Here is a 19,694-nt window from a genome sequence, read left to right as displayed (position 1 = left end):
CCAATATCATAAATAACTCTAATACTTTTTTTTTCAGCATTCAAATAATTTATAATATTACAGGATAAAATATTCTGGAAAGGGAGCAATAAATCATCGTAGAACTCGGTTGTCTTCATATTACAAAGAACCATGTATTTACAGTTTGTTATTTTCATATATAATAAGGTTAAAACATATTGAGAAAATGACACTCATATTTGCAGACCCTAATCGTCCAATAGTTTGTATAGTATACGTTCAACAGCAGCCATATCAGCTCGACCTTGGGTCTGCTGAGCGACAGAGCCGATCAGGGATTTGAATACTTTCTTCTTTCCACTTTTATACTTCTTAACAACATCCGATTTTTCATGTAGAACATCTTTACATATTTGAATTAATTCATTTTCATCCGATATCCTGCCCAGTTTTTTATCTCTGACGATCTAGAATTTTGTGAAGCGCCAAAATTTAAAACAGAATTTTACTTATCGTTCGTTTTACTATTTACCTCGTATGGACTTAACAATGGATCTTTTATGCAAGATTCCAGTACTTGTTTGGCAATGATCAAATTGATTGATTTATTTTGCAGCATGTCAATTATTTCACCAAGATGCCGCTCGTTCAATTTGCTGAAACCCCAAACAGCCTTGATGAGCAACTCAAAACTCAACTAGGATCTGATAATTCCACATTAGATTAATTCAATGCCTTTACCAAGTTTCCAAATCCAGTAGCTCTTTATTAATCAGCGCAAGTAGGTGGTTGATCAATATGTTTGAAACCAACTTTGGGTCTCTCTTATTATTATCTCTGATAATGGCTCGAAATAAGTTCAGTAATTTACCCTCATTCTAAAAATAGGTGAATACAGATTGAGTACAAACCATTAGACAGTAAAAACCTTTATTGCCTACTTACCACGAGTATAGCAGCAGTCGTCAAGTCCAATCTGTATTCATTTTCAAGATGATCTCGCGTTTTTTGAGGAAGCTCGGGAAGACTGTCTCTCAGAAGTAAGACATCAACTAATCCGTACTTGTTTTCTTTTCCCTCATTTAAATGCACATACAGAGGAGGTAGATTTGGTTCTGGCATATAACGATAATCCTATCATGTGCATTTAAAATTAATGACTGAAACGATCCATTTTTCAACACACAAACGTCAATTACCTGTTTTTCTTCTTTGTCTCGCATTGGAACTGTTAGCTGATTTTCAGCATCCCAAGACCTCGTTTCATTGACTATAAAACCACCATTATCAATTACAGCGATTTGTCTGTCAATTTCATACTTCACAGCAGATGCGACTGACCGAATACTTCCGATATTTTTAACCTCTGTTCGAACACCTAATTGTTCTCCTGGCCGATTCACCGATATATTCGCATCAACCCGAAGAGCACCCTCTGCATCAGTGAATCAAAATTTCACAAAATTTGACACATTTACTCCTTAATGATAATCAGCTTGACTTACCCTCCATTTTGCAGGAGCATGTTCCCAATTTCTGAAAAATGAGCACAATTTCTTTGACTAACGCAGCAGCTTCCTCACCATCTGACAAATCTGGTTCAAATACCAATTCCATTAATGGTACACCAGCTCGGTTCAAATCTACCAAACTTCTGTCGTGGTTGCATAAGGAAAAACAACGGAATTATGGATTTTGTGACAAAATTTCAGATGATTTGATGGAGTAACTTAATTTTTAGCTACCTCCTATATGTTGGATCATGTAAACTTTTTCCACTATCTTGCTCAAGTTGCAGCTGTTTGATTCTAGAAACTTTTCTGTAAGGCTGTCGATGTATTGTAGACCCGATTACTTGAAAATTCAACATCCCATTGACGGCTAAAGCCTGACGTTGCTGAGTTATTTGATAGCCTGCCTGGGAGAAGTATTATTATGAAACCCTGGACAAAGTTTGATCAGTATGATACAAACTTACAGGTAAATCTGCATAGAAGTAATGTTTCCTATCGAATAACGACACTTCATTTATTTTGCAGGACAATGCTAGGGCTGTCAATATCCCTGCTTCTACGCATCTCCTATTCAATACCTGAAAATTGATTCCCATGAACTGGAATTGCCGATGATAACAGGGAAGCAGAATAAATTGTTTGGTTTCTCGTACCGGTAGCGTGCCAGGTGTTCCACAGTCAAAGAACGAAACATTCGAGTTTATTGGACTAGCATATTCAGTACTAGCCCCTGAAAATAACTTTGAATTGGACTGAATTTGAGCATGAATTTCCAGCCCGACAACACTGATCCATTTTTCACTGTAACATTCATTCAGATCATTGTTGTAAAATTCAATAAGAGAATGTCATATGCGATATAACTTCTTTATAATTACTCTTTTTTAGCCTTGACATTGGGCTTTGAAGCAAAACATCTATTTCTTCCAGGCCATCGTTTGATATGGTTGATCAATCTCTGACTCGTGTGATAATTCATTGCCTTGGAAAAACGTATTATCTTCTTGTGAATAAGTTCTGTATATTTCATCAATTCAAATTGGATCTCACTCTCAGCATCCCATGTATCTGCTTTTGAAGAGTATTATTTATTGATGTTTATTGGTTCTTGTTTACGTAAGAGCTTCCATTATTGACTCCTTCAATCGTGTGTCCGGCTTTGGCGCTGCACGTCCCTGGACAGATCATGAATTTTCCATCTTTTCACGCAAGCGCGCGGCCATATTGTTGATGTATCACGTGACCAGAGGGATCAGTGAGGTGAATGCGCCGGGTCAAAATCGCTAGGCATTTAATATAAAATTCACGCGTGTTGGGGTACAAAAAGTCGCATTAATAAATCCCATTCGGAATAATGGATCCACGGAAACTGACAGATTTGCTGCGCGCAACGATTGACCCAGCCCAGCAAAAGCAAGCTGAAGAACAACTTGCCCAGGTGAGAAATATCCGATAAAGTAATACACATCCCGGTGGACCGGACACGGCCTGGGCACGAAAACATGTGGCTTTACTCCTAACAACGTCGTCTTCCTCCGCTTTTTTTTCGCTTTCATTTATCCAAATAATAGGCGATTTCGTCATTTAGAATGTCAAATTTTCACCTCGATTCCTTATTCATTCATTTGCTTTGTCACTGCTAAAGTATCCGAAATGCCATGCGCGTTGGATAATATAATGCTACATTTCTAACGTTCCTTGCAAGAACCACATGCTCCGTTCATACACTATTATCTTGTCTACCATATCCCCGAAAATTGTCATTCGCCCTCTTTTAGTTCCTGTCGATATCAAAGTATGTATGTTAAGAAGTATTTGTTAACAATGAGCTTCAATTACAGATCCACAAAATCATTGGATTTGCTCCAAGTCTTCTTCAAGTGGTTATGACAGCTGAGGTTGATATGCCCGTTAGACAGGCTGGTACGTATATTTATTCAGTAGGCCGTTCCTGTGGCAAATGTTTAGAATATAGCGAGATCAGCTTTGTCGGCGATGGTTCTCTGACTTTATTTGTCTTTACTTCTCATTGTTTTTTAGTTATATTTAAATATAACTAATCAAATATAACTAAGTCGTCAGTTGATAGTCGAGTTATGAGTTGGAGATTTCACAGATCAACGTCTTTGTGTTTTCAAAAAAGGTTGAGATTTACTCGTGAATCAGTACAGAAAGTAAAAGGCTTGAAAATGTAGAAGTCCTCCGTCCTTTTAATCAACCATTCACGTTTCATATTATGGAGATTCATAATATCTGTATAACAGGAAATCTTGTTTTGTATTTGTGTGCATGTTTTTTTCTCATTAAAAAATTCAAATTACTGAGCTAGAATATTAATTATATTGATTTTATAGGTGTAATATATTTGAAAAATTTAATTACAACAAATTGGGCGGAACGAGAAGTTGAAGTTGGGGTACCTGTACCATTCAGTATACATGAACAAGATCGTGCAATGATTAGAGATGCGATTGTAGATGCTGTAGTCCATGCACCAGACCTTATAAGGTGAATAATTCAGTTTTTTAAGTACTTCCAACTGAGAAATTTTATTCATTAATATGGAACCGTGAAATATTATGAAACCGTTAAACATTATAAAAAATTTCACAGAGTTCAGCTAGCTGTATGTATAAGCAACATTGTGAAACATGATTTCCCTGGGCGATGGACACAAATAGTAGATAAAATCACCATATACCTTCAAAATCCAGATGCTGCGTGTTGGCCTGGCGTACTCCTTGCACTTTACCAACTTGTGAAAATTTTTGAGTAAGTTCCTTTATACATCACATAACTCCTATACATGTAACATCAATTTTAATTCATAAAAAAACACTCTCACTACTTGTCCTGTACAGATATAAGAAGGCAGAAGATAGAGGTCCACTTAATGAGGCAATGAACCTTTTATTCCCAATGATTTACCAACTGATATTACGTCTTTTACCTGATCCCTCTGAGCAATCAGTACTTTTACAAAAACAAATACTCAAAATATATTTTGCGCTTACGCAGGTGAGTCACGGTTTATCGCTTACTGAATTCTAAATTGTGCAACTTGACAAGGTGTCACGTGCCTGAATTTAATCTTGCAGTATTCGTTACCATTGGACCTTATTTCTAAAGAAGTATTTTCTCAATGGATGGACGTTGTTCGACAAGTGGCTGATAGGCCTGTTCCTCTAGAAGATGAGCATCTTGAATTATTTGACGACGAGCGTGCTGAGTTACCCTGGTGGAAATGTAAAAAGTGGGCGCTGCATATACTTCACAGGATGTTTGAAAGGTGCAAGAGAAATTGGGGTGAATTCAGCTTCCAAATAACTACGAGTTTAGTACTGACAGATATCATCTGTTCCCAGGTACGGCAGCCCAGGGAATGTAACCAAAGAATACCAGGAGTTCTCGGAATGGTACTTGCAGACTTTCAGTGGAGGAATCTTGGAGGTTTTGCTCAAAATTTTAGATCAATATCGAAGGAAGGTTTGGGTTTCACCCCGAGTTTTGCAACAGTCTATCAATTATATAAATCAAGGGTGAGGGTCTAGATTTCTTCTTAAATCCTGCAGCTTAAGTAGTGAATCATCAACGTTTTTCTTTTATACAGAGTGAGTCATGCATATTCATGGAAATTTTTGAAGCCGCACATGTTTGAAATAATCCACGATGTCCTGTTTCCAATTCTGTCACATTCTGCGGCTGACGAAGACCTTTGGAAAAACGATCCTTACGAATATATTAGAGTTAAATTTGGTAAGTAAAGTTGTCATGATCGAAAACCGTATAAATATAACTGATTTAACTAAAATTTACCCTTATCTGCAGATATATTTGAAGATTTCGTCTCACCGGTTACTGCTGCACAAACGTTATTACACTCAGCATGTAAAAAAAGGAAAAACATGTTGCCAAAGACTATGCAATTCATAATGGAGGTATTGACAAGCCCTAACGCAGACCCTAGACAAAAAAATGGAGCGCTTCACATGGTATGTCCATTTCAATATTCCTCATTTATTTGTTAATGCACGATATTTATCAATATTGGGTTCCAGGTTGGAGCTTTGGCTGATGTTCTGTTGAAAAAAAAAATATTCAAAGAAGAAATGGACAAAATGTTACTGCAGTATGTATTTCCAGAATTCTCGAGTCCCCATGGCCACATGAGAGCGAGGGTAAGATTGATATTATACGCGGGCGGGAATTTTGTTTTTTAGTCATTAAATTTTATAACAACCCATACAATTTTCATTCACAGGCTTGCTGGGTTTTGCACTATTTTTCCGAGATCAAATTTAAACAGGAGGCAATTTTGGTGGAAGCCATCAGGTTGACCACACACGCGCTTTTGCACGATCAAGACTTGCCCGTCAAAATGGAGGCTGCCATCGCGTTGCAGATGCTACTTTCGGCCCAAGACAAAGCACAGAAATATGTTGAACCTATGATTAAGCAGATAACTTTGGAACTCCTAACGATTATCAGGGAAACTGAAAATGACGACCTCACAAGCGTCATGCAAAAGATAGTTTACACTTACACAGAACAGCTAATGCCAATCGCTGTAGAGATTTGTCAACATTTGGTGCGTAGGAATGAGAGTTGAGTTTACTTGAAATCTGGCAGACTTCGTATTAATTCGAACAAATCATTCTAGGCCACCACATTCAGTCAGGTACTTGAAACCGACGAAGGTAGCGACGAAAAAGCTATAACGGCGATGGGTCTTCTAAACACAATAGAAACACTACTAACGGTTATGGAGAATCAACCCACCATAATGGCACAGGTCGAGCCAACTGTACTTCAAGTAGTTGCTCATATTTTCGGACAAAGTGTTATGGGTAAGTCAATAATTGTTTTGTCGTATTCTTTGGTCTGTGTATTGTAGCATATATAGCATCTGATTTTGGTTTATAGAATTTTACGAAGAAGCCTTGTCGTTGGTGTATGACTTGACTGGAAAGACAATCTCCGAAGATATGTGGAAAGTTCTGGAACTAATGTATCAGCTATTCCAGAAAGACGGCTTCGATTATTTCACAGATATGATGCCAGCTCTTCACAATTACATCACTGTCGACACGCCGGCCTTCCTTTCTAACGAAAATCACATCCTAGCTATGTTCAACATGTGCAAAGCCGTATGTACCAAAAAGCAATAATAATATTTATAAAAATAATTACTAGCTGATCCTTGCTTACGTTTTTCTGAAAGGTCCTCACTGGAGATGCAGGTGAAGATCCTGAATGCCATGCTGCAAAATTGTTAGAAGTCATTATTCTACAGTGCAAAGGTCATATCGACCAGGTACGTATAATTTGATTTCAAAGACAAATTGCTATACACATCACTGTACTGAGGAAAAAAAATAGAAGATAAATGTACAGCATTTTAAAACTGAATATTTTTATAGTGCATACCTTCACTAGTACAGTTGGTTTTGGAACGTTTAACAAGAGAAGTAAAAACTTCGGAGTTGCGCACAATGTGTCTTCAGGTAGTAATAGCTGCGCTTTATTATAACCCAGCACTATGCATTGATGTGATGGATAGGCTTCAAAGTAGCCTAGGACAGTCTGCAGAGCCAATAGCGTCGCATTTTATCAAGCAATGGATACATGATACAGATTGTTTCCTTGGGTATGTAGAATTTCCATTATACTTTGGATGACTAGATTAATGATCTATAGGCATATCAACTTATTTGATTATTGTTTTCGTTTTCATCAGACTCCATGACCGCAAGCTTTGTGTCCTCGGATTGTGCACTCTAATTAGTATGGGTCCTGCAAGACCTCCCGCGGTCAATGAGTGTGCCCAGCAAATTATTCCCTCGTTGATACTTTTATTCGATGGACTGAAAAGAGCCTATGCCGCCAAAGCTGCCGAGGGTGATGACGAAGATAACGACGATGAAGAAAGTGATATAGAAGAAGGTAAAACGTTTTTTCTCATAAATCATGCACAGAGAAGCCTTGAAGAGAAAGTAGTGAACAGTGAGAGGAGAACGAGGTCAATAAGTTGGGTTTGTATGTGAAATGCAATGTTCTTTTTTCAGAGGTGTTATCATCTGACGAGGATGAAATTGATGACAGTGGTCAGCAATACCTTGAAAATTTACAAGACAAAGTTAGTCGAGCCTCCGGTCAACATGGATTTAATGTTTCTGCCACGATACAAGATGGACATGGGGATCACAGATCTGATGATGACGAAGATGACGATTCTGACTTTGAGGCAAACGAGGAAACAGCTTTAGAAAGTTATACCACTCCTCTAGATTCTGACGACACAAATCAAGACGAATATGTTTTCTTCAAAGAAATTATGCAGAGTTAGTATCTTATCAAGAAAGCAAATCTTTCACTATCTTTGAATGCTTGTCAATCAGATAGTATTTTGAGGTAAAAATCAATAACAATTACAATGTGGTATTGATTACTTTAAGATATTGAAGCAGCGGATCAACCCTGGTATCTAGCGTTGACCTGTCAGTTGACATCTGAACAACAAAAAGCACTTCAAGAAATAATAGTTCTTGCTGATCAGCGAAAGGCAGCACTTGAAAGCAAACGAATTGAACAAAGCGGTGGTGAGTAAATTGAATAAAAGTATCGCTGACTAAAATTTTATAACGTTCTAAACGCCATTTGTTTATTACAGGTTATGCATTCCATCAGCAAACTGTACCGACCTCGTTCAATTTTGGAGGTACCCCATTAAGCCGATAAGAAATTTTAACACTTTTATTTTAGAGTAAGTAATGAGAAATGAGAACACAAAAACAAATGCAAAAAAAAATATTTCCTAAGTATTGAAATTGGACACCATCTATATGAAGCACGCGACTGTAAGCATGACCACTCTGAGGACATTATGCATTTCCTATTTACTATTTTTATGTAAAACCTAAATGTAATTTGTAAACAAGAGGCAATCAACTCTCGTACTAAATTTAATATTATTATTATTGTTATTATTTCTAATACCTTTAGTTTTATCAAAACTTTGATATTGCTATGTCGTATTGTTGTTGATAGACTATGAATTTTTTGCCACTGCTGTCTTGTTGTCACCATCATTAAATCTGATAAATGCGTTATTTAAACTCAAACCAAAATTTCGGCTGTTGATGAATTCTCCAGACTCGTAGGTTATTCTATCAACTATGATCACAAATTAACGTAAGAGTACGCTGTCTTGGTCAGCAATTTGTACAGAGATCATCGAGTTATTTCGATTTTTATAATATTGTAAGACTCTAAAGATAGAAACAAAATGAATTTTCACAGTGATTTATGGAATAAATCATCGTAATATCCAACAATTAAACAGTACTTACTGCGTTAGCGCAGTCAATAATAATTTGAAATATTTTTTGTTGTCCACAGTTGTTTCTCATTGTAGATCTCTACAATTAAAACGGAAAGTATACGTGGTACATCTCAGTACCACATGAAAATGATAACAGCTTGTTAGCAAAACAAATTTACTGTATGCATGCGCGATACGTTTGTCGGGAAAAAAATTAATTTTTGTTGAATTGTTGGTATAAATATACTTAGACAAAAAGCTTCTTGTTTACTACATAAATACCAAAAAAAAAAACAAAAAAATCAAGGGGAAAAATGAGTGAAAATATTTTTCTTATCGATGTTGATAATTATTTTTTTGTATTTAAATATTTACTAATTTTGTTTTCTTTTGATTATCGATGTGAATTGTAATTTTTGAAACGGCGTACCATCCAAATGCTCACATAGTTTTTTTTCCAACATTGCCACGACTATTTACCCTTCCCATCATCCGCCAGCATAACTGTTAAGAATAATGACATCAATTAACACAATTTAAAATTTTATTATAGACTTGTGGTTGTCCCCAACGTAAATTACAGTATAATTGATGAAAAAAAATATTAATTATAATAATATCAGAGCCCAATACGATAATGGCGTACAAAAATAAGGGGTGTTCTGTGCTGTGGTTAGCGAAATGGATCGATGTGATGTAAAAAAGTGCTATCATGATCACGCACCTATAGAAATAATCTTCGGGTGAATTTATAACTGTATGCGTTATTGCAGAGAATTTGTAAATAATCACGCTTCTGACAAGATGAAATATTCTTGTCCTTTTTCTTTATTCCTCTGGTTTATTCTCCTTCGATTCTATCTTAGAACTTAGGTCGATCAGTGAATACATTTTTATTTTTGATCGTTCATTATCGTCAGATGAATGAAGTGCGATTCAAACTAGTAAAATCTTTACCCGAACATTTAATGAGGCAGAATATTCATCAGAAGAATGTTGTCAGTTTCCAAGAGGTTGAAAGTATTAGATTTTATTATTGAAGACACAACAATCAGTCGAATTTTCCGAGTAAACTGATATGGTTTTTTTCCTTACTTCTTTTTTGGTATTGAGTTTCTGAAAAAAGTGCCTTGAAACGAGGAAGAAGACGGGGACCTAAATTAAAGAATACAGCAGCGTTAATTGCTGTAGGTCGGACTGAGGCCAGGACACTTCCCTAGTTTATAAGTTCAATAGGTACTACTATTACTACTACTATACTAAAATAAATGAAGAAAAAAAAATCATGCAATGGAAAAGTGAATTTGTTACTTTGCTTTTTCTATATACATAATATTGTCTAGAAGTTCATTTTCTATAATAGTGAGAGAGAAAAAAAACTTGCTGGTTTTTTTTTTTAAATAGTTTTCTATATAAATAGGTATTTAAATTATACATGGATTAAATAAATAATCATAGCGATGGTAAGCCGAACGATATGAAAGAACAAAAGAAAAAACTTATTAATTAGGTATACTGCAAAAAACATCTACATACATCTTTATATGTACATACATATACATATAAAATTACACATATTCACTGGAGTCCTTTACGTCTTATATAAGGAAACTAAAAAATGGCTATGTTGGTGCTTTAACATATTACAGGAGTTTTTATAACATCTTCTGTGTAACTAGATATTCGAAATGCAGCTGATAATAAATAACACTTGTCATTTATTCATCCAAAATTCCTCTGACAAGATGCAATTTGTTGAATTCCACATCAGCTATGACACTCTACATTGCCCCACAGGGACGCAGTTTCAAAGTTATAAGCAGCCGCAGATTATCTCTTGATCGATTGTTTTCCTTGATTTTCGTATGATAACGGCATGCATTTAAATTGTATAAAGTTTTTACTGTAAATATGTATCCGTCGTATAATAAAAAAATTACCCAAGTCTTTTAAATTTTTTTTTTAATTGGACGACTTTATAAATTTTTGCTAGCCATGATTAATTTGTTTTTTCTTTGGCTTCATACTATCATCTCCTGATGGTGTGGTCTCTGGTAATTAAATTCAAAGCAACATGAAAATTTTCCCAATTTTGCACTCCAGAACAGTAGCAATATTGGTTATTTTTTTTCATCTTCAATTTGAAATAATCTCTGGGAGTTTTCCAAGATCAACATTTACTGATGCACTGATTAACGGATGATCTCACGTAGTCATTTGTTCTACCGTTAAGTCCTTAGAGCGAAAAATTGAATGTCTAGGATAGAATAGATACGTCAACAGGTATTTTCACCATTTCCAAACATAGTTTAATCCAATTTATTACTTATACAATAGTTTACATCGTCAACTTTTTTGTGTTATATATATCTTTTGTATGAAGGCAGAGATTAAATTTGTTAGTAGATAAGTAAAAAAAATTTCACCTGCATCTAGGGAGGAAAAAACGGCTAAACTTTTGTGTTTCTCAAAGTGCGGGAACATGATTAGCGCACATTTCTACCTAGATTCGGAAGATGTATAATCGTCAATTCATTTTTTATTTTTACTTACTATTAATTTTTTTCTTCAAACAAACGCAACTCAATTAACGCGTGTAGTTACCAAACCACTCTATTAAATTCATCATAGAATTCCCTTAGCGTAATAAATTCACGAGGGGTACATAGAAATGGATAAATATCCTTCAGTAGCTCAGCTAGCCTTTGCTCCATAACACGTTACATTATTTCAAGTAGCGAATGAATTTTTAAATATCTATCAATATACTCCCATCACAGTCAACCAGCCAACATCAGCTTTTTAAAATGGAGCTCTGTGTAACTAAATGTGTTGCTTAGTCTTCAAGTACATGATATTAAAGGTACAGTTTGGAAATAACATTGTTTCAAACTCCAACAAACCCGATAGTGGACATTACTGTAAGATTTTGAAACAGCTCACAATCAGGCGAATAACTTTTTTAAGATGCATGAGTATGACCAGGTTCCAAATAAAGACAAAATGGATATGGAAAATAGAACAGAGGATTATTTTTCCAGCATAATTTGATTTAAAAAAATTATTGGACAGATTCAAGTGGGAGAATAATTTGCGATTTAGATGGAGATTATTGGAAACGATCCTTTTTTACATTGATAAATGAATGTTGGTGGTAAGGAAATTGAATACGACACAGAACAAAAATACTACACGTCGAGAAAAATCTTACACCGAATTCTGTCTATGAAATATTTCACATTTGCATTCATTGATATTTCATTCATCTTTCACCGATTCTGTGATTATTGAGGGTACTTATAGCACGATCTTGCACCTAATTTTTTTTAATTACAGTCAACGCTCTATGTTCTTGTCTCATATTTGTTAAAATAGGCAGCGTTCCTCTTGAGGGCTTTTTTTCCACAATGTATCAAGAACAATACACGGTCTAAGATCGGTAGTTTACACCATATTGCATCTACCCGCTCAAAAGTTCTGAAGTTGTTTGTTTCTTCCTCAATGAAAGATAAAACCACTATAAAGGAAATTTTTGGTTTCTTCTATATTTAGTGAACTATGCAATGTAATAATTTTAGTAAGTTTTATTTAGCCAAAAGCATAAAATACTTGATGGATTAAATGTTTGGAGGCTTGGCAAGACGTGAAGAACGTGAATATGTATAAAGCGGAGATACAGGTAACTGTTAGTGCACCGTGTAGCCCTCCGTTTCTCCAGTCTCTCGGTATTTCCCCTCTAATTGTGAGTCTTTGCAGGATTGTATACAGCGCTGGTTTTGAGGCGCTGTATCACTTGAGACACCGCTCAAAATAGAATGACCCTACGTATCCACCCCGCATTGCTTTTACTACGTTTTGTTCAAAAACCCTTCGATTATTTTGTAAAACCTCAGCCGCATCTTTGTTCAAAGGATCTTCAGGGTTCGGCTCCTAGGAGGGAATAAAAAAAACCAACCAATGCATAACAATGAGCTGATTGCATTGAATATACAATGTAACCTGCTCATTAATGATTATGCAGTAAATTGTTGCCAAGAAAAATTCTACTTGAGATTTCTAGATTGGTTTTACCATGACGCTATTCACTGGTTAAGCGAAGGGTTGAAGTTTTTAATATGAAGGATTATCAATACTCACCAAAAATAGGTACTGAAGTCCATAAACAATCGAGTTTATTGTAAGTACAGGTTTCCAATCTTCTCTAAGAATATTCAAGCAGACGTTACCTTCCAAGTCTATGTTTGGGTGATAAACTTGCGTTTCGCACTTTACTTTGGGTGGTTCATGTGGGTAATTTGGCCCAACTTTAAAACTAAATACAAATCTTCCGCCCCTGTAGAATCCCTGCAAAGAAAGTTTACAAAGTCAGACTACGGCAAAATATATCAGCTGCTTTTATTTTGTTGACCATAGAGAACTTTTACGCTGGATTTTGACAGGTAAAATTCGAGTAGCACTGATAGTCGTAGGTATTCTAATTGTAGCTGTAAAGACGAGAGCAGAGAAACGTAAGAGAAGAATAAGTCTTGCAGTACACACCTCATCTGGACAAATAATTAGTTTAAAAGTCAATAGGTCATCTGGATCTGGAAATTCTGTGCCGCATGTTTTGGGCAGGTTAAGCTCATTAATGTCTGTAAGAAGAAGAAATTGTGTGGAGTTAATCATGGAATTCTTTACATACCATCTTAACCTTATAAGAGCATAAAATAAAACCTTTCGTAATCCTTAACTGCGCTGCAGAGGCCTTTTTCTGGGTTCCAGCCTTGGGAGATTCGCCATCTTTTTTAGCTTGTTTCAATGAAAATAATTTAATCATGTTAGGTTCTAAATTAAACTGCTACCGTACAGCGAGGCATACAATCACTTTTACAGGTATATGATGCGAAGTACCACGATTTCAGATAACAAAATATTGGAAACCTACAAATTTTTTTGACAAGGGATTGATGTACTTGCTTTGCGACCGTATACTCTGACTAAAGTAACGTCCATTTCCCGCCGTCCACGATATTTAGACACTATAGATATTTACACGTCTCCTGTTTCAGGCCGCCTCACATTCGTCATTTTTTCAGCTTTGGTTGTAATTTATTCGGAATTTCACGATTAAAGGTACTCTTTCGAGCTTCCAAAGAATACAGACTTATTTTGAATTATCCGATCATCTAGAATAGTTCCGATAATCATTTTGATCGTACAGTCTGTCAGTTTCCTCAGTTCAAACCCACCGGCAATCCTCTTCAATCGCGATTGGCCAAACGAGAAAAAACTAATAATCAGACGTCGATTAACGACGTGATTTTAGGGGGAGCACCTCGAATGACGCGTGTGATGGGAAAGGTTGGAGAATCAGTGGTCGAAATATGCATTGGCGTTCAGAATTGAATTAGTGTGGATGTCGTATGAAATACAAACATGTGACGTATAGTTTTGGCACGTCAAATAACCGATCGAAATTTGTGTTAGGTAACAAACTCGCGTCTCAAAAAATTTCAAATTACATACCTTGTGTGTTGAGAATACCTGGACACGTTTGAAATTTGAGTGTTAAATTTAGCAGAGGTTAAGTTTTTGAGATTGAAGAATCAGGCTAAGAAAATTGATTACAATTTAGGAGTTGCCAACAGATATATAACTTTTGAATCAAGTTGCAAGTGGCAAGTGGCAGGCAGTCACATGTTTTGAATTAAGTTTTGAGAATTGAGTAGTTTGAGATTGCAGGAATCCTTGATCTTGGCTTAGCGTAGTACACTCTAGGAAAATGAGCTTATAGCTTTTGCTTTGTAACAAGAAAACCTATTGACATTATCAGAAATACATTTTATAGATTAAAGTGATGTGCTTAAGATTATATTGGCTGTTGGTGTCAGAGCCTGTGATGTATGATTTAATATTATTAGGAACCTAAAATTTTAACCAAATCAGATAGAGCAGTTGCTTTAGAATAGAAGCAAACATTTATTCATTTTACTTTATTACAATGTTTTACAAGGCATTGTTTAAACTTGGCGTTTGATAAGGTTTTAGAGCAGTATAAAACAGACTCAAGATTATCTTGGTTGGCTCTTTAATCTTGATACTCGCACAGCCCTCCAGTTTTATCTCAAACTCTTGTAAGTATTCACTTTGAACCATTATTCTAAATTTATCCAATTGCCATCGCTAATTTTGAGCATGGCAAATATAGCACATTGTCGCAAACTTTCAATAAACAGTGAGACATATTTATCCAATAATAGCCATGTATTTGCCGTCCTGTCATTGTCACTTTTTCTTTTCTGTTTTTTATTGTTTGACTTTTCTTTGTGTTCACAGCAAGCGACAACTCTTTTAATTCATTACGTCATCAGATCCTATAACTTATGAATGATTCTAAATATGACAATCCACTATCATTAAAGCTTTGATCGATCACATTCTTGCCTTTTGCATATATTTAGCTATGCGTCATCATGAAATGGTTATAGAATATTTCGTGAAGACTCAGGTCAATTAATTCAAACATAAGTTTTCTTTGCCTAGTTCAATCAATTGATGGTTAGTTGACTCTAATCTCAATAAACAACCCTGGCACAAAGAAAAAGACAGCCCAAACTCAGAGTGGAAAAATTCAAATACTCTGATCATAAAATTTGACATCCAGCGGTTTTTCTGTTTATCTTCGAACAATTTTTTAATTAGTACACAACTTTAATTTGATTTGCCGCTATCTTATGCTAACCACTTGGCACTTCATGTTTACATAGATAATCTTGTTAAATACCAGATAAAATAGAACCTTAGAAACGTATTATTCATTCTCCTTCCACCATATGCAAATATTCTGCTTATCGTACTCTTCTTTATAAACTAGATTGCGAAGTATTCGAGAATAATTTGCTTCATAATTTTCTAGGTATTTTTAACAGATATTGGAGTTCATTTTCCTCCTTTTTGTTTCAGTATCTGTTTGTGAGATTGTACTTAATTAAAAATGAAATTTGCTGAGCATTTATCGGCTCACATTACGCCTGAATGGCGTAAGCAATACATCAGTTATGAGGTAAAGTTTGAATCAATTCAAAAATTCTCTTCACATTTATGTTATGCAAATTTTTGTATTCTGTAATTTTTCTACAAATTCTGCATTCATCTTCTCAGGAAATGAAGGCCATGCTGTATACGGCAGTAGAAGAGGCTCCTTCCGTCGAAAGTGTTGAACAAGAAATCATTTCTCGACATTTTGCATCATTTGATGAGGTCTTCTTCACATTTTGTGATCATGAGTTGAAGAAAATCAATACATTCTACTCTGGTGAGCTACAATTATCTGATTAATATCTATTATTTTGGTTATCAGAGTTTCTATTTTGCCACTTCAAGTTGTTTTTTTTTTAATATTTCCTTACCCTAGATCAGATAATAATGATAAAATACGTGTTAAAGTTATTATAAATAATATAAGAATGACATTTTGTGTAGAGAAGCTGGCAGAGGCGACTCGAAAATATGCTGGTCTGCAAAGCGAACTGAAAATAGCTTCAGAAGCACAGACTGGTGGAGGAAAAAATCGTGGTCGAGCTGCTGCCAAGGCTCCTTTACCTACCCGGAAACTTAGGGAGCTAAAACTTGCATTCTCGGAATTCTATCTATCGCTTATTCTCCTACAGAATTATCAGAATCTGAATCATACCGGATTTCGGAAGATTCTTAAAAAGCATGACAAGGTACAGTTTATAGCCTCATTGACAATCAAAAATGAACTGTTCAATTTTGAAATATGAACTTATTTGCTCAGTTATTATCAGTTGATACTGGTTCCAAATGGCGAACAGAATTTGTCGAAACTTCCCACTTCCATACATCCAAGGATATCGACAAACTTATACAAGAAACAGAGGCAGCTGTCACCGCTGGTCTAGAAGGTGGTGATAGGCAACGGGCTATGAAACGACTCCGCGTCCCACCTCTCGGTGAACACCAGAGTCCATGGACAACATTCAAAGTAGGATTATTCTCTGGAAGTTTTGTTGTTCTGTTTGTAGCTGTTGTATTGTCAGGTAAGATATTTGAAATGTCACGCTGAAACTCATAGCATACCGTTTGGTAAAAGTATTCACGTGTTTCAGCAATATTTCATGATGGTGGTGACAACCTGAAAGTAGCATTTCGACTGTATCGAGGACCACTGCTCATAGTCCAGTTCTTGTTTCTTATTGGTGTTAACGTTTATGGGTGGAGATCATCAGGTGTGAACCATGTGTTGATATTTGAACTTGATCCGAGGAATCATCTGTCGGAGCAACATCTTATGGAGTTGGCCGCTGTGTTGGGAGTAGTCTGGACTCTTAGTTTGCTCAGTTTTTTGTACAGCGCAAGTTTGAGCATTCCTCCTTACGTAAATCCTCTCGCACTTGTAGGGATAAGTGTTATGTTCTTCCTCAATCCATTCAAGATGTTTAGACACGAGGCAAGATTTTGGCTACTAAGAATAATGGTGAGAGTTTGTCGAAATGATTTTTAATGCTCTTTGGATTGAGAAATCGAGCTTAAAGGAAATTTTGTACTATTTTCTAGTGGCGTATGATCATTGCACCATTCATGTTCGTCAACTTTGCCGATTTTTGGCTTGCTGATCAACTCAATAGCCTCGCAACCGTTTTATTGGACTTTCACTTCTTAGTATGTTTCTATGTAACTAATGGAAACTGGCTTGAGGCTGGTGATACCGATCGGTGTATGAGTGGATCATATATTGTTCGACCAATTGTCAACTGTCTTCCTGCTTGGTTTCGGTTTGCGCAATGTATTCGTCGATATCGAGACTCAAAGGAGGCCTTTCCGCATTTGGCCAATGCTGGAAAATATTCCACAACTTTTCTCGTTGTTATCACAACTACGTTACGAGGTTTGCATGAAGGTAAGATCCGAGACAATGACGTTCCATCGTTTCAGTTGTTGAACTTACACTGCCTTTACAGCAAGATGAGAGTTGTTGACGTTCATAGTTTGATAATTAGGATTTGACTTCCACACAGGTGATTATGATAATCATTGGGATAGCCCTTGGCTTTGGTTATGGGTAGCAGCGAGCCTGATAAATTCGATTTACTCTTACACATGGGATATTAAAATGGATTGGGGACTTCTTGACAGTAATGCCGGAGAAAACAGATTCTTGCGGGAAGAAGTTGTATATTCTTCTACGGTTAGTTAAAAAATTCTTTGTCCTTTGAAGTAATTAGTTGACACGAAAAAATTTGTTGTTTCAGGGATTCTATTATTTTGCTATAATTGAAGACTTTGTATTGAGGTTTGCTTGGGTTCCAAGTTATATTTTAACGGAATACAATTATGTATCAGGTGATCTCATGACCTCTATCACAGCTCCACTAGAAGTTTTCAGGTAAATATTTGCATAAGTGATGATTTAGATTGTAATCCTGTGAGTGAATACACCAGTTGATTCTCATTTCTTTAATTATTCGATATTACAGACGATTTATCTGGAACTTTTTTCGGCTTGAGAACGAGCATTTAAATAATTGTGGTAAGTTTCGTGCAGTTAGAGACATTTCCGTTGCACCTATAGAGAGTTCAGATCAAACGCATATCCTACGGATGATGGATGAAGAGAATGGAGTAATAAATAGAGGAAAACGTAAGGGTGTTGGCAAAAAGCAGAGCACTGTTAAAGAGGATAAACGTGCGTTGCTGAAAGAGGAAACTATCGATATTGACGTATCTAATGCTAGCTGAATTTAAATTTTCCATTAAAAATCCGCGTCGTATTACTTTAAACACTAAAGACAGTGTCACATACTTCCCTAATTTGTTGTGTTCAATTTTTTCCCCTTACAATCTAATTGGACATCATCGGTTAACGAAACGTTATCGTCGAGCGTGCAAAAGAAAGCGAAGTTGTCATATGAAACAATATGATCTATACATAGCATACATATCTGTACGCCAACATTCCACTATAGTTTTGTTGATATTTTGAGATAAGCTTTGTAAAGTGTGATTTATATTTTTGAATATTTACATGAGAACCTTATTCCAAGAATTTCTTAGTGTCTTACTTTAACTTGTACCCTCCAATACTTCATTTTAGCTTCATTGTTTTATCTTTTACCATCCCAATGATATTTCATGAAATTATGGGTTCTGAGATCTCGATTTCTGCCGTAACTGATACCGACCTAACGAAAAGACATTTTAATATCTCACCAATAATAGTTAGTAATGAAATCCACACAAATTGAGTAATCGTGTATGAAATAAAATCACACTAATAATGCTAATAATATTGAAAAAAAATGAAATAAATCATCACGGAAGTACAACTAAATTGTATGATCTAGATTCGTTCTAGATTATGAGATTTATCATCTCATCGTGTTAATATATTGTAATATGAATCCCTAAGATGTTTGTTCGAAAGATGATTGTAAGATTTTCCCCCATTGAAAGCAATTGGGTTGGATATTTTTGTAAACTATTATATAATAATTATATGAATAAGCAATTCGTGGTCATTGTCTAGTGAGGATCTATTGAATTTTTTATTATTATAATTACCATTGTTATTAATTGGTATTTACTTCTCGCGAGATCAGGTACCGGAATACATTGTTGTAAAATATACACATACCTACTATACATTACATACACATAATATCGTTGAAAATTATATCTTTTTCTACATAATTATTTTTTCCGTCGATATCATTATTCCTTTTGTATGAACTCCATTCCCTCGCATAGAATCGCATGAATTAACCGAATGCACAATTATTGATCAAAATTTATTTGCGAACTCTTGCGTTTCAATATCGTTATTAGATCGTAAAAGCGTTTGCGGCAAAGTTAGTTCACCATTATTCCGATCACAGCGCTAGTAGAGTGTGGTTGAT

At 35.6% G+C, this 19,694-nt stretch overlaps 4 protein-coding genes across 6 annotated transcripts; 2 read left to right on the top strand and 2 right to left on the bottom strand.

Annotated features, from left to right (window-relative positions):
- Positions 1-114: 114 nt before the first annotated feature.
- Positions 115-2,647, bottom strand: LOC105689362 (glutamyl-tRNA(Gln) amidotransferase subunit B, mitochondrial). Of its 2 annotated transcripts, none has more exons than XM_012406326.3 (10): positions 2,354-2,647; positions 2,129-2,276; positions 1,940-2,053; positions 1,707-1,879; positions 1,467-1,615; positions 1,161-1,396; positions 907-1,095; positions 703-839; positions 494-617; positions 115-428 (listed from the first exon to the last, which is right to left on the bottom strand). In XM_012406326.3, the coding sequence occupies exons 1-10, from the start codon at positions 2,503-2,505 to the stop codon at positions 210-212; spliced, it is 1,641 nt and encodes a 546-aa protein (XP_012261749.2). In that variant the 5' UTR covers positions 2,506-2,647; the 3' UTR covers positions 115-209. The 2 variants fall into 2 exon arrangements, with proteins under 2 accessions (XP_012261749.2, XP_048506178.1); XM_048650221.1 differs by having other exon boundaries at positions 1,467-1,612.
- Positions 2,648-2,705: 58 nt separating this feature from the next.
- On the top strand, positions 2,706-10,743 carry LOC105689360 (importin-7). Its single transcript, XM_012406316.3, has 19 exons — positions 2,706-2,913; positions 3,317-3,398; positions 3,830-3,983; positions 4,089-4,247; positions 4,337-4,493; positions 4,574-4,764; positions 4,841-5,014; positions 5,086-5,231; positions 5,304-5,467; positions 5,534-5,653; positions 5,737-6,063; positions 6,136-6,322; positions 6,399-6,622; positions 6,697-6,789; positions 6,896-7,122; positions 7,213-7,418; positions 7,541-7,816; positions 7,931-8,074; positions 8,146-10,743. The coding sequence occupies exons 1-19, from the start codon at positions 2,830-2,832 to the stop codon at positions 8,211-8,213; spliced, it is 3,183 nt and encodes a 1,060-aa protein (XP_012261739.1). The 5' UTR covers positions 2,706-2,829; the 3' UTR covers positions 8,214-10,743.
- Positions 10,744-11,082: 339 nt separating this feature from the next.
- On the bottom strand, positions 11,083-13,789 carry LOC105689364 (NEDD8-conjugating enzyme Ubc12). Its single transcript, XM_012406328.3, has 4 exons — positions 13,513-13,789; positions 13,336-13,430; positions 12,934-13,140; positions 11,083-12,726 (listed from the first exon to the last, which is right to left on the bottom strand). Exons 1-4 carry the CDS (start codon positions 13,613-13,615, stop codon positions 12,586-12,588), a joined length of 546 nt encoding a protein of 181 aa, XP_012261751.1. The 5' UTR covers positions 13,616-13,789; the 3' UTR covers positions 11,083-12,585.
- Positions 13,790-13,951: 162 nt separating this feature from the next.
- Positions 13,952-19,488, top strand: LOC105689485 (xenotropic and polytropic retrovirus receptor 1). Of its 2 annotated transcripts, none has more exons than XM_012406521.3 (10): positions 13,952-14,265; positions 15,742-15,841; positions 15,940-16,093; positions 16,261-16,505; positions 16,577-16,838; positions 16,908-17,275; positions 17,356-17,698; positions 17,817-17,986; positions 18,051-18,184; positions 18,276-19,488. In XM_012406521.3, exons 2-10 carry the CDS (start codon positions 15,773-15,775, stop codon positions 18,535-18,537), a joined length of 2,007 nt encoding a protein of 668 aa, XP_012261944.1. In that variant the 5' UTR covers positions 13,952-14,265; positions 15,742-15,772; the 3' UTR covers positions 18,538-19,488. The 2 variants fall into 2 exon arrangements, with proteins under 2 accessions (XP_012261944.1, XP_012261943.1); XM_012406520.3 differs by having other exon boundaries at positions 13,953-14,912.
- Positions 19,489-19,694: the final 206 nt, after the last annotated feature.

The sequence above is a fragment of the Athalia rosae genome, chromosome 2, assembly GCF_917208135.1.
Source record: "Athalia rosae chromosome 2, iyAthRosa1.1, whole genome shotgun sequence".
NCBI lineage: Eukaryota > Metazoa > Arthropoda > Insecta > Hymenoptera > Athaliidae > Athalia > Athalia rosae.
This window is presented reverse-complemented; position numbering and strand designations above follow the sequence as displayed.